This window comes from Atta cephalotes (assembly GCF_000143395.1).
Source record: "Atta cephalotes unplaced genomic scaffold scaffold00009, whole genome shotgun sequence".
Lineage (NCBI taxonomy): Eukaryota > Metazoa > Arthropoda > Insecta > Hymenoptera > Formicidae > Atta > Atta cephalotes.
Genome location: NW_012130073.1, coordinates 2834082 through 2848468, shown reverse-complemented (window position 1 = coordinate 2848468; position 14387 = coordinate 2834082). Strand labels below are relative to the sequence as shown.

The 14387-nt window shown below is 33.0% G+C and overlaps 1 protein-coding gene across 1 annotated transcript; it reads left to right on the top strand.

The window, feature by feature from the left end:
* Positions 1-5302: 5302 nt before the first annotated feature.
* On the top strand, positions 5303-11393 carry LOC105627627 (putative inorganic phosphate cotransporter). The gene is made up of 4 exons (XM_012208906.1): positions 5303-5468; positions 8578-8798; positions 9234-10125; positions 10607-11393. Exons 1-4 carry the CDS (start codon positions 5303-5305, stop codon positions 10936-10938), a joined length of 1611 nt encoding a protein of 536 aa, XP_012064296.1. The 3' UTR covers positions 10939-11393.
* The last annotated feature ends 2994 nt before the right edge of the window (positions 11394-14387 follow it).

The window sequence follows — 14387 nt, the reverse complement described above, 5'->3', positions numbered from 1 at the left end:
AAAAAAAAAAATTTAATATGTTTCTATTCAAATCAGTTCTGAAGGGCGATGTTTGCTGAAGTTGTAAATACTTTTATGAGATCGGTAAATGAAATTTGATCCAACGTACTGCCGGCAACCAACGATATCGCAAACTATTGTTATTATTTTATTACTGGTATCACTTTTGTATCTCTGGAATGATAATCTGATGAACCGTTGACAGACAGTAATATCGCGAACTCTATTTTATTATCTTCGCGCGATTTCCGGGAAGTTTTCGAAAATAACTAGGTTGATGCGATTTTTTTCTTATGAATTTATGATATCCCGAGGTCGATCGTTAGATCGCATTTATCCTACTTATTTGGATATGTATACGTGATCTCTCGCGTATGCAGCGCGTTTGCATAAACTTTATGCAAACTTTATATATGGGAATCATGCGCCACGAAATTCAATGGCTCTCGCCGCGTTCCAACGCTTTTGTAAATTAAAGGAAATTGCGCGATGTGAAGTACATGAAACATTATTTCTAATGACGCTCGTCCATCACCGCACAAAACTCGCGACTTCGATTTCGCGGCTGCACGCGGCGAATGAAGTTCCAGCGAGATATTCCTATCCCAGGAACACACAAATAAATCAATAAAAATGTTGCAAGCTTGCGATTAGTTTACGATTAATGTAGAATCAGCTTAATATATTTGTTTGTATTGTTTGTATCTTTAATCTCTCTAATCGTTAATTATGTAAAGTATTTTTTTTTATATGATTATTATTATACATTAGCCCATTTCTTTACCATTTTCTTTTGGTATATTGATATGCAAACAGATATACACCGGATTCGTTCGAGATGCATGTGAATCCGCCTTTTCGTCCGTTCGCCTCGACTTTTCGCGACTACGATCGCACGAGAGAATTATGTCACAATTTTGGCAGAAACGACACGCGGAGGAGAGCATCGCTCTATTCTTAGTAGCAATTTATTGACGATACATTACTATTAGTTAAACATTGGGGACATGTTGGGTCAATAATGTGCCAATAATTGTGCGATTAAGGATGTCCTTTTAACATAACTTTATATGAAGATCGAAAATATTTTGCACGATTGCTTGATTCTCAATCATCGCGTTAATGTCTACTTTCCATCGAAATCTTCAATTTGATTCCACTATGCGTGATCCAGATTAAATTGAGAATATTATTTCCATTGGAAATAGAGGTTTTATGAAACGGGAGTGAAATAAGTGCAGTCAAACACATTTAATCCGGTTTAAATTCAGTTCTACGTCGCATTAGGTGTTTCAGCAGAAATTAGTCTATTGTTTACGCAATGTATCTTACAGTATAAATATTATAAATTAAGTAATCGGAACAATTGATTCGCAAGCGACGCACTCATCATATCTTTGTGGAGCGCATTTTATCGTGGATTCCATATTGACACTTGATTAATAAATAAAGAGAAGATAAGTGCAGAGGAAACAAAATAGTTCGGAATTAGAAATATCATTTTGGTGTGCCAAAATATCGCACGATGCGATAAAAGCGAAATATATCGCACGTTCATGGAGAATTGATAAAATTTTCAACGTCTATATATACTTATATGTAGTTTTTATCTGTCGATATAATGGTGAAACATTATGAATTAATAATTAATAAGGCGATAATTCGAGACGTTATCATTGAATACCAATTATTCAGTCATATAACAGAAAACTGATAACATAATATAATTATATATGTCATATTTATTTTTAAAATCTAATGATACATGTATATATAGGTATATATAGGTTTTGTAGATGTATATATATATATATTAAGGTTTTTAAAAAGTGATATCTTTAATAAATGTTAATCTATTCAATTCAACTAGTATTTGTTTAAAATAAAATTGTTTATTACACATTAATAATATATAAATAAGCGTAATTTTTTCAATAATGTGTAAAATAATTATTGATGAAGAAATTTTGTTGATTGATACTTAGGTGCATGGAAAATTTTCGAATCTTTCTACGCAGTTTTTATCAGTATATGTCTTATTACCAATGAATAATTTTAACAATAAATTATTTTATGTCTTGTTACTAATTTTAATAAATCATTAATTAAAGCGTTATTTAATAATATACTATAAAACTCAATTTTTTTATTTTTGCGTATTTCATGTCTAACTGTATTTATTTTTTTAAATAATTTTCCTTTCAAAATCATGTAATAAACAATACAATAATACTTTATTTTTTTTAAATCTGTGATTTGAGATTTGTCATTTTAATCTATCTATTTTCGTCAGACTTCGTTTTTATTTCTTCAGCGACTCTCTTCACAAATTAATAATTAAACAATAATGATATGCTATTTCTTAAAGAAAGACCTCAAGGATTAAAAAAAAATCCGAAATGAAATTTCCGAAAGTTATCTCCACGTGTATTTAAAAATCTGAATTGCAGCGCGAGGATTGAGTAATCGCGGCTGATTTAAATCGCAGTTATCGGGACGACGAAAAATAATTTCGTAAGTCCGATGATGTTGCGTTTCGCCATTAAAACGTGGCAGGTAATCCCGCGAATTTCCACGCGTCTCGCGCGATTCGTGCGATCTCTGAAATCCTACAAAATCTTTGTGACAACGCGTCGTAAATCAGCGTTGTTGTGCGTATGTCGTAAGTTTATTTTTCGCCAATTCATATCGGAGAGGCAGCTCGGTATGGCGGAGATATCGCGCAGATATGTCAGATATTTCGATAATGATCTACTTTACCTACACTTCGATACAGAGAGAAGGGAAAAAATGAAGAATTCACTTTTATCCCCAGAAATCTATCAATTATATTATATCGTTGCATTGTGAGAATAATTGTCGCTTATCTTTCTGTAATCATTTAATTTTCTCGGATAATTAAAGTTGGACAACTAAATCAATGATTACGCGTAAAATCGATGACTAAATCAATTTATCTTGTCGATAGTAATTAAATCATCAATATCAAAAGTTAAGTGCGTATCTTGTAAGTCCTGTAATAGTAACCCAAGAAACACACCGAGAGAAATGATTTCATTTTAACGTCATGAAAGTTAAAATAATAATTTTTGTAATCAGATTTATTCTCATCGATCCAAATTTGTATCATACTGATGACTTTTTGTTACAAAATTTGACTGTTTATTAACGTTAAAAATCAAATGAATGAAGTTATTTTGATTTTTTTTTTTACTTTTATGCCTTCCTTTCGGAAAATTTAATAAGTAGCCTGTTTTCTGTTCCTGTACTAGACTGTTCTAGAACTCTCTTTCTCGCTTTAAATAAGTATTAAACGTATATCTATCTCACTTTAAGTTCCAAAAAATATACATTAGTTCTAGCTACAGAAAACAGACTACTTATTATATATACTAATATAAGGCCTCTCGCTACCAAGCAGAACAATAAGTCATTATAATGTCAAAGTGACTTCAGAATGATCATTAAAAGTCATTTTTCAATCATTTCCGATTCATTTTAATGTCATTTTGACGTTATCGTGACTTGTTCTGCTTGGGTGTGCTCGTTCGATCGAGTTTCTCCCCTTTCACGCACATGCATGAGTGAACGTGGCAGGAATAACGAAAAAAAACAACGGGATATCGATGAAAAAAAAGGGGGAGAGGGGGGGGAAGGAAGAGGAAGTGTTACGATTCGAGGTGCGCGCGTATCTGAGAAAACGATAGCGCGATGACCAGATTGCGCTACAATTGCATCAATCGAGAACGTGTGTTGTGTGCACGGCACAAAGCCAATTATATAAGTAATGTTTAATATCAATAATCATCGAACGCGTCTAACTTTGTTTTTCATAATGCGAAGTAAACAAAGATTCACTATCTCGAACGTGTCGCAATGATCTCCTGATTACGGATCGAATGAGTGCACGAACGCACCACTCCTTTTTTTTCCCTTTTCCTTTCTTTTCCGCCTTCGGGTGAAGGCAAACTTCCCCGACTTCAGGAATTTTTCCTGTTCCCGATTGCCATCGAGAGAGGCTACTGGGTCACCGTCTTCCGCGAAAGTAAGCCTTCCCCCGTTACCGCGTAAATTTATAACTATCGATCAAACCGACAGTCTGACGATTTTCGCAAGATATACGTCAAGATTTTCTGTGATGACGAGATTTTCGCAAGACGCGGTATATTTCCGCCGACCGCTTTTCCCAAGGCGAGAGACACTTGTGCGGTTTTCCCCGTGCATTCGCGATTCTACCACGAGGAAAGTTCAGGAGATTCGATCAGTAGGAGTAATTAGATAACAAACGAAATATAGCGCCAATCTCGAATACTTAGAATTTTCATTTATTTGATAATTATAAATTAGCGAATAGCTTTTCCGAGTTCCCTTCGCTTAGTTTTGCGTTGCAATATAATCTTGCTATTTTTATACGATAAAAAGTGTTTTCGACCACAAATTATAAATCTATTATCGCAAGGATGACTTCGTTTATAGCAAGAGATCACATTATCAACAATAATATATTGAAAGGATATGATCGACTGATCAAACATTGATTACATAGTAATGTGGAGATAAGCGCGAAATAGACGAAGGAAATATTTGAAAAGCAATGTGTGAAGAGATGTACTTATATATAATTCGAAGGCTTCGTTTTTAATCGATTTTGAGTGGAACTTCAACTAAGTTCATCAGAAGTTTTCTACAATAAGTTATTATTAAGCTTTGAAGCAGGTATTCATAGTGGATTCTTATTTTGAGACAGTCTTAAGTAGAGTCTTAAGACAATCTTAAAATTATAATACAATATGTGATTGACTTATAATATCTTAAGACGGACTTAAATATATAAGAGCTATAAGAGCTTAAATATGAGATATCAATTCTTATATTTAAGATTGTCTTAAGTACAGTCTTAAGATATTATTAGCATAATTCTAATATCTTAAGACATTACTTAAGCCAGTCTTAAAATAAGAACAGAGTATGTATACCGGCCTTTGTCTTAAGCCATAAGAAACTGACTAGTCACAGTTAAATATACAAGAATAATCGATTATGAGCGATCAATCTTATGACTTAAAGCTTATTAATGATTTATTAGCGTTTTCAATAATATAATGGCCCGTATTTTCTTAAGACGTCGATCATTGCAAATGATGTACGCAATTTGTTAGAAATACTCGCGAAAGTCCCGCGATTTCACTTCTACCTCGAAAAAAAAAACGTCCTATCACGTCAATCGTTCTCTATGTAAATAACGTGGCTAACGGGATCCGATAGAATTTTTATCCGTTTCGTGATGCGTGTATCCTGGATGATGTGCTTTCGAAGGCATCGACGAGGAAAATTCGAAGCCGCGTACGAGGAAAAAATAACAATCAGCTGGAGTGATGATCGTCAAACTGTCATCAGTATGATAGGCAAAGGTCAAACGAAGAAGATAGGTTTCGATCGCGAAATCGGAATTCCCAAACAGAACACAAGTTATCATGATAAAATAAATGTCAAAATGATTATTAAAAAAAAATTACCTTTCAATCGGTAATGATTTATGTATTTTAACATCATTTTTGATGTTATCATAACTTGTTTTTATGCTTGGGAATTTCGCGGGTTTTTTCGTATCAGAATAGAAATTGAGATTGAGATTGAGATTGAATCTCACTTTCAATCTTTAGTCTAATACTGTAAGTATAACCCAGGTAGAATCAAAGTCAAACACAAAATAACAAGATCAAAGTGACATCAAGTAGTCATCATTTTTAAAATCATCACGATGATATTCGATATATCTTTGATTCAATAATTTTTAAATAATTTTTTAATTAAAAAAATAACTTAAAAATCCTTGTCAAGAATTACATAAATGAAATCATCATAAAAAGTGTATCGATCAATAATATTCTTATAATCTTTTTTTTTATTGTCTTCTACTTGATATCGTCTTGATTTCGTATTTTAGAAAAAGAGATCGTCTTGATATTCTAGAAAAAGAATGTCGCTTTATTGTAATTCTTGTGAAATTCTCGAAGAGATAGAAGGCTAAAACGTTGACCGGAAAACGCTTCCGTTCTTCTCTGTTGCGACACAATCGAGTCGCAGCGTGCATTCACCGAGAACACGCGACATATTTCCTCAATGAGATACGTATGTCATTGGATTGTCGGGGCACGTGCGTGAATACGTGATCGCACGCGGGCGGACAGCCACGGAATAGAAAACGCGTGGCCGAAGGTTCATTCACCAAATCGATGGAAACTACCGCGCGAAGGTTGAACAACAATTGTTGTTTATAAAGAAATCCCATCATCTTAGTATTGTCCATATAAGAAAAATCACGCTTCTTTCGCAAAATATATTATCTTTATCAGTACAATATTAAATTAAAAAACGATACAAAACCAATATTTTTTTTATTAAAGTCGAGGTATATTTCTTGGAATCTCGTTTTGTAAGTTGCCATTATCGTAACGTTTTACCTGAGTCACTAGCTGAGCGATTAGTAGAATAGCAAAACCTCAAGGAAGACATGGTCAATAAAAAATCAAAATGACTTTGTTTTGTATTCGTAATAAATAGTCAAATTTCGTAAAAGAAAAATCGTCATTTTAACTTTTGGTTCCTTGGTAAAATGGCGTTGTAAAAACTTCGTTGAACGATTTATTTCTACAAAAAAATTGTAAAAAAAAAGACATACCGGTGATAATGATGAAACAAACGACAACTAATCGGATAACAAAGTCAAGATAAGTACACGTTAAGGCGAGAATAGTCTAAGTCCATTAAAGAGCGTAAATTGTCGTGGAAAATGCGTAAATAACTTCTGTATGCGCGAATAGATTAACTCATAATACCTTTAAGATCTCCTCGACACGAACTGGCGGATTGCGTTTAGAATCGTCATCCGGATGCACTCAAGTGTCGTTTTATCTTTATTTTTTCGATGAACAACAAGAATAAAACGATAATTGCATTCTTAAACACAATCCTGCATTGAATCCTAATTATATTTGTAAACAATATTAAAACAAATAATATAGAAATTTTATTTTAAAAAATTTTAAGTAACTTTTAACAGTAATGTGATATTTTTCATTATCTCTATAAACTCTTGTGCAACTGCACGTTTAAAACTGCACGTTTAAAATTATGAGCAATAATTTTGTACGTGATTAGTGCTTGCCTTAATCACATAATAAAATTAGTTGCTTAAATTTTCGGAATGACGAAATTATGTTTATTCTGCCAAAGTATAAATTAACTTTAATTTCGATTCAATTTTCCTCTTTATCATTTTCTAAGTCTTACAAGAAAATCATCGGAGCCGTTTTTCATTGATTTTGATGGGCTTTAGATATGTTGTAAAGTATAAAAAAATATTAGACTCATATTTTTTTTTATTAACTTCGAAAGGTTTAGAGAGTAAAACACTCCCTCGAAAAATATGGATTTTATCATTTTTTTAACAAATATCTTCGAAACTATATTATATATATATATATATATATATAAATGTTTATTATAAAAGTTTTATGGTATTTTTATGGTACTTTGTGTTCTATATAATGGTATATTCATTTTTTTCTAATATCAAAGATATTTATTAAAAATGATAAAATCCATATTTTTCGAAGAGAGAGGTTTCATCCTTTAAATATGCTGATAAAAAAAATATTTTTTGAACAAAAAACTTAAAATAACAGCACTCTTAATGTTCGAAATATGATGAGATATAAAAGGCTAATAAGAGTTTTAAGTTTTTTAGTCTAATGTTACGCTGGCTGTAAAATGCGTGGAACACTTTTTTCATTCTTTAAATTTATACAATATCATTATGGTTACCATAAATAATCTCAAACTATAGATAAAATTTCGTAGATCCATCTTGTACTTAATATTGTATTCTGTAGCGTTTTAATTTTCTTATTTTCTGCGGTTCTTGTTTATTATTCTATTTTCAATTATACTTATGTTAAACGAATAATGGAGATTTTTTATGTTTTCTGACTCTTATTAGCTTTTTATATTTCATTGTTCATTAAGCTTAATGTTCAAAATACGACAATGAAATATAAAAAGCTAATTAGAATCAAAAAACATAAAAAATCTCCGTTATTAAGTATAATTGAAAATAGAATAATAAACAAGAACTGCAGAAAATAAGAAAATTAAAACACTACAGAATACAATTCTAAGTACAAGATGAATCTACGAAATTTTAGTTGAGGTTATTGACTACTGTGATAATCATAATATTGTATACATTTAAAGAACGAAGAAAGTGTTCCATGCATTTTACAGTCAGCGTAAAATTAAAATAAGAAACTTAAAATAACAGAACTCTTAATGTTCAAAATATGACAACGAGATATAAAAGGCTAATCAGAAAACAAAAAAATTTCATTATGATTATATTTTTTTTATATTCTATAATATATCTAAAATCCATCAAAAATCGATGAAGGACGGCTTCAAATTCCTTTGTTAGAAAAATTAGAAAAAAATAAAAAGGAAAAATCTATAGTTAATAGAAATCATGATATGATTCATTATGATAGGATATCAATGATGCAGAATTTATAAAAATTGCAGGCGGCCGATTGTCGCAACGATGGATATTCGCTTTTATGGGATTTTTGGCAATCCTGAATGCCTACACAATGAGAGTCTGCCTTTCGATTACTATTACGGAAATGGCGGTTTCGATCAAACACAATTATACAGACCAAAATACTTGTAAATATGATCTTAATGAGAAAGAATCTGTAACAAATTCGACGGAAGGGAAATACAATTGGGATGAACGTACGCAGGTAAAAGATATTTTACACATAAATCATAAATTAATAAAATCATAAATTAATAATATCAAAGTGTGCTTTTATGTTTTACCTCTTTACTTTTAAGATAAGAGCATCACGATAGACGAAGTATCAGCCGATTTTTGTGTCGTTTTTTGCTCAATATATATAATCGCTCATATGGATACAATTTTAATTGTTTTCCAAAAATAATAATTAAATATACAATCAGTCTCAACACAGATACAATAGTCTATTCCCTCACAGTACATTTTATTCTTTAGAGGGAAAAACGTAGGTTTTCCTCTGGACGGTTTTAGGATGTTCTGTGTTATATGAGTGTGTTCTTATCTTAAATTATTTATTATTATTTTATTTTTATCCTTGTATTTTACTCTTTTTTATTTATTTTTGTATCTTTATTTTCATATCTTTTTCTTGTTTCAGGGTCTTATCCTCTCGTCCTTCTTTTGGGGCTACATCCTCACGCACATCCCGGGCGGAATACTATCTGAGAGATTCGGCGGCAAATATACTCTCGGTCTTGGCATTCTCTCGACAGCAATATTCACCTTATTGACACCATTAGTGGTCCAATGGCGCGGTGCGGTTGGTCTGATTGTGCTGCGAGTTCTCATGGGTCTCGGCGAAGGCACGACCTTCCCAGCGTTGAACGCTTTGTTGGCGCAGTGGACGCCACCGGAGGAGAGATCGATAATCGGTTCGTTGGTATTCGCTGGCGCCCAACTCGGTACAGTGTTCGCCAACCTGGTGTCTGGCCTGATCCTGCATCAGTACGAGTGGCCCGCGGTTTTCTATGTGTTTGGCAGCATTGGCGTGCTGTGGTTTGTTGTGTTCGTGCTAATTTGCTACAGCAACCCATACGAACATCCGTTTATTTCCGATCGCGAGGTCAAGTTTCTACACGAACGTATGAACGAGCACACTCATACGAAACCTCCGCCCGTGCCCTGGCGGCATATGTTGCGCTCGGCGCCTCTCTGGGCCCTGATCGCCGCTCAGGTCGGTCATGACTGGGGTTTCTTCACCCTGGTCACCGATCTGCCCAAGTATATGAGTAGCGTGCTTAATTATTCCATCAAGAGCAACGGCTTGGTCTCTGCGTTGCCCTATCTCATCATGTGGTTTTGTAGCATAGGATCATCCTGGCTAGCCGACTGGATGATCACCAAGGGCATCATGTCGCGCACCAACGTGCGGAAACTCGGCACCACAATCGCCTCCATAGGCCCAGGAGTCTTTATTATCGCCGCCTCTTATTCCTCGTGCGACCGAACGCTGGTGGTAGCCATGTTCACCATTGGCATGGCTCTAATGGGTACGTATATATATATATATATATATATATATATATATATATATAAATTTTCATTCCTCTGCAATTATATTACTGCAATTTGCAAGGTGAACGTGAATGCATGAACTGAAGGATTCCTTTGATTTTTTTTTAAATACATTGTTAAATATAAATATCAAAGAAGTAATGATAATCCTTGAGTTAAATAATATTTTGTTATTTTTAATTTCCAATGCATGAATATGAAAATATAAATCGATTCATTTCTGCGATTAGTTCCAATACGTAAATAACGTTTATATTAACGTACGCACTTAGTAAATAAACTAAATTTGAGTTAAAAATATATTTCTTGAGTTAAATTGTTTAACTCTACTCGTTTTAGTTAAATTAACGACATATTGATAGAAACAATGACAACTAAGAAATGATTAAAAATAACTCAAATTGGGTATAATTTAACATGATGAATTTAACAGTGTATATTTCTTTTGGTCTAAAGGTACTTTCTACCCTGGAATGAAAGTCAACGGGTTGGACTTGTCTCCCAATTATTCTGGCACTCTAATGGCATTGGTGAACGGGATGGGTGCTCTTACTGGGATCGTCACACCGTACATCGTCGGAGTGTTGGCGTCCGAGCAAACGATGTCCCAATGGCGAATTGTCTTCTGGATCGTCCTGGGTGTCTTCATTCTAACAAATGTAATTTTCGTCGCGTATGCCAGCGGCGAGGTTCAATACTGGAACGACCCTGATTTCGTCATACGAGATCGGGAGGAAAGGTCGCGCAAGAAGAAGGACAAAAAGACGAAATCGACAGAAAAAGCATGAAAACATTATTCACGACGCTTTTCCTCGCGGTGCCTCAGAGAGTGATTTTAACAAACGAGAAGCAATTGGATTTATTAACAATCTCGTGATTATCACAGGACATCGTCCTTTCTCGACATAACTCTTAAGGTCCGCCCATCGTTTTTTCACCACAACTTTCAATAAAGATCTCACAACCGCGTGAAGGAAAGATGCCCCAGAAAGATGCGCGTTAACACCTCTCGCTTATAATCCTTAAATAATGATTTACGCGTGGTATTAAGTCGTGTGAATACATCTCGAGTTCACGTCAATCCATATCGCGAACGCTGAATGTGCCGGCGACGTTTATGCAAGTGAGCCTTTTCATCGTGAAAGGGGAAATTGTAAATTAAAGCCGATAGATCAACAGCGATTGTATATATTACGTATATAGGGTTTAAGTAAATGTACAGTATAAATATAATTTAATTGAATAAAACTGTGCGTATTTCTATTTCTATTATTCGAATCAGATTCTTTCCGGACAATCTCAGAGAATTCGATTTAGTGTATCTTATTGCGAAAGAACGATCGGTTATATTGGTGAATTATTATCGAGTCATGCAGTCATATTTAGACGCGGCTATCATCCAACGGCCAAGAATACAAATGAGGTGCTTTAAGGAATGCATATTAACCTGTCAACTTTCTATCGGTACTTTTCGCTCGATATGCGCTGTGTATGTACGATGGATGTATACGATATACATGATATGCCGTTTTAAAGGTATATTATATAATCATGCAAAATGCGATATAAAATATTCCGCATCGAATAAATAAGCAACAATTTCGGCCACCTGCTTTATATTCTCGAAAAATATACAAAAATTTTTCGAAAATCTACTGAATACACTGCTAAGTTACATTGCTCAAAAGAGCAATTCGATTCTTTGAGTTAAAAAAATAACATTTTATTATTTTGAACTTCCATATGTACTAAAATATTAATTCATTTCTGTGGTTAATTTCAAAATAAATAGCAGCCATATTAACATGTATATTTAGTAGATAATATATTTAGTAGATAATAATGAAATTTGAGTCAAATTTAATACATTTTAACTTAAACTGAATCATAATTTAACATTGTGACTTTAATAATAGTATATGTATATTACAGTATTTTTGTATTATGTGATATTTTTCGAAAAAATCCTCGATTGTTTTCCATGAAAATCGTAGATTTTATTCCCTAATTGTATTCAAATTCCATTTGACGCGTATTATTGCTATTTTAAACGCTATAATCTAAAAATGCGCTAATTACGAAAGCGTGCAAATCTTCGCAATTACATCCATCTCTCGCTAAAATAAAAAGTATGCCTTATCGAAGAATGACGCAAAAATGGTATATAAATTGAGGAATAATTGATCTTCACCAACAATCTTTGTCGCTTAACGTCATTCATAAAATGCATATGTCACTGATATATTGCGGAAAATTACATTTTTTGTGGTTACTTTCGTTACTATGCGCACCTTCTTATCGTACTTATTTGAAAGGTTAACATAAATGTATTTTATGAAAGTATTGAAGATAAGTACGTGATACGACTTTATAAATCGCTAATTCAGTTTTCATCATGCTAATTAACATAACATAACACAAAAGTAAGGAATTAATAAGTTAACTTATTAATTCATCAATAAGCGTATCATGTTTCATGAACCACGCCGAGATTCAAAAATTATTCTCTGTCGTCACCCTTTTAATGGCTTTATAATTTACATCAGAGGTATCGACATTTTCTCTGTAAAGACTCAGAAAGCAGAAATTTAAACTTTATACATCAGGAGGCAAAAATCGAAGATACTTTAGAAATATAATAGGAGAGAAAAACATTTTTTCGATAATATTCGAAGTATAACAATAGGTAAATTATATGGTCCTCATGGTCGACATCAGATTTATATTATAATTTAGCTAAATTTTAGTTTTCATCGAGATTTTTTTTAATAACACGCCAAGGATATTTAAATCTGTCGATTAAGAATCAATTAAATTGTTTCAATAAGAAATACAAACACAACTATGCAACTGTAAATAGGACAGTGTAGTTTTTCGATAAGATTACGATGTACAGGATGTGTGTCTGGGATCAAAATGATTTCCTCAAACGACTCGTCTCGAGTTAATTTACGGCTTTACGTAATCAACTGTAAGAGATGATAAACGACGCAACGACAATATTATAAGAAGGTCGAATGGAATTTTTCATAATTTTATATAGGTAATCAATTCTTCTATTACAATATCACATCCGATAAACATAAAGAATCATCCAATTGCTCGTCGGCCGATTAAAATCAGACATAATCGAGCGTATCAAATATTTTATATTTTTTTCAGACTTGACTTCCTTGTCTTTTATCTTAAGTACGAGTTATAGATTTTAAAGTTGCACACATGATAAGAGAGCCGATAGGACATAATTCCATAAACAAGTGGACATCTCGCTTATCTCGTTATGTAAAATTATACAGATGCATACTATGCATAAATATATAATAAATTATAATTAAACATGTAAATAATATATATGTAATATATTTAATTAATATAAATAATATAAATAATTTATATTTAATTATATATGTAATATAAATATATATAATATATATTAAACTACATAACATATAAACTATATATGTTTTTTATAAAAAGTTCTCACGTAATTTAAAGAACTTATGTTTCACTCGCTTGAGTCCCGGTATTCAATTCCATGACATTTGCTATGTTTAAATAGAATTACGGGCTCGGGCAAGCATATATGTTATTATATGTATTGTACATGTTAATGATACGGCCAACATTAATGATCCGCTCACAACTTATGCGCTACCTGATTTTTTAACGAGCCTCACGCAAGCGGTATTTGTTTTTTCAAAGTAAACGTTTAATTAGGCACATCGCGCGCGGGTGTTTTTCCCACGAGAGAGACAGTGCAGATCGCACGTGTTTATGCACCAAACACGATCACATAGATGCCCAAGTTCGTAACTTGCCAATCCTTGCGGAAACACCTGAATTTTTATACCAAAGGTATTTCACGAGGATGCAATTTTTGCAAGGATTGCGTGTAGACGCAGGAAATGTGGTGTTCGGCAAAAAGACATTGTTGCATAAGCACCTGTCAAGACCTGCTTTGCTTCAGTTGCATTTTATACATTGTGCTCTCCTTTCCCTCTTCCTCACCTCGAAATCCAAATGTGTACGTTCTATAGATAATATATATATATATATATATACGTGTGCTGACATATATAAAAGCGAAGGATGAAAAAGAGGAAAGAATAGATACATAGATTCCAGGGTTTCCTGGGTGGCCGCAGTCATATTTTTACATTGGGATATTTCCATTTTCGTTGAGCATGGAAGAAGATCTCTCTTGAGAAATCTTCTCAAGGAAGATTTAAAGCGTATC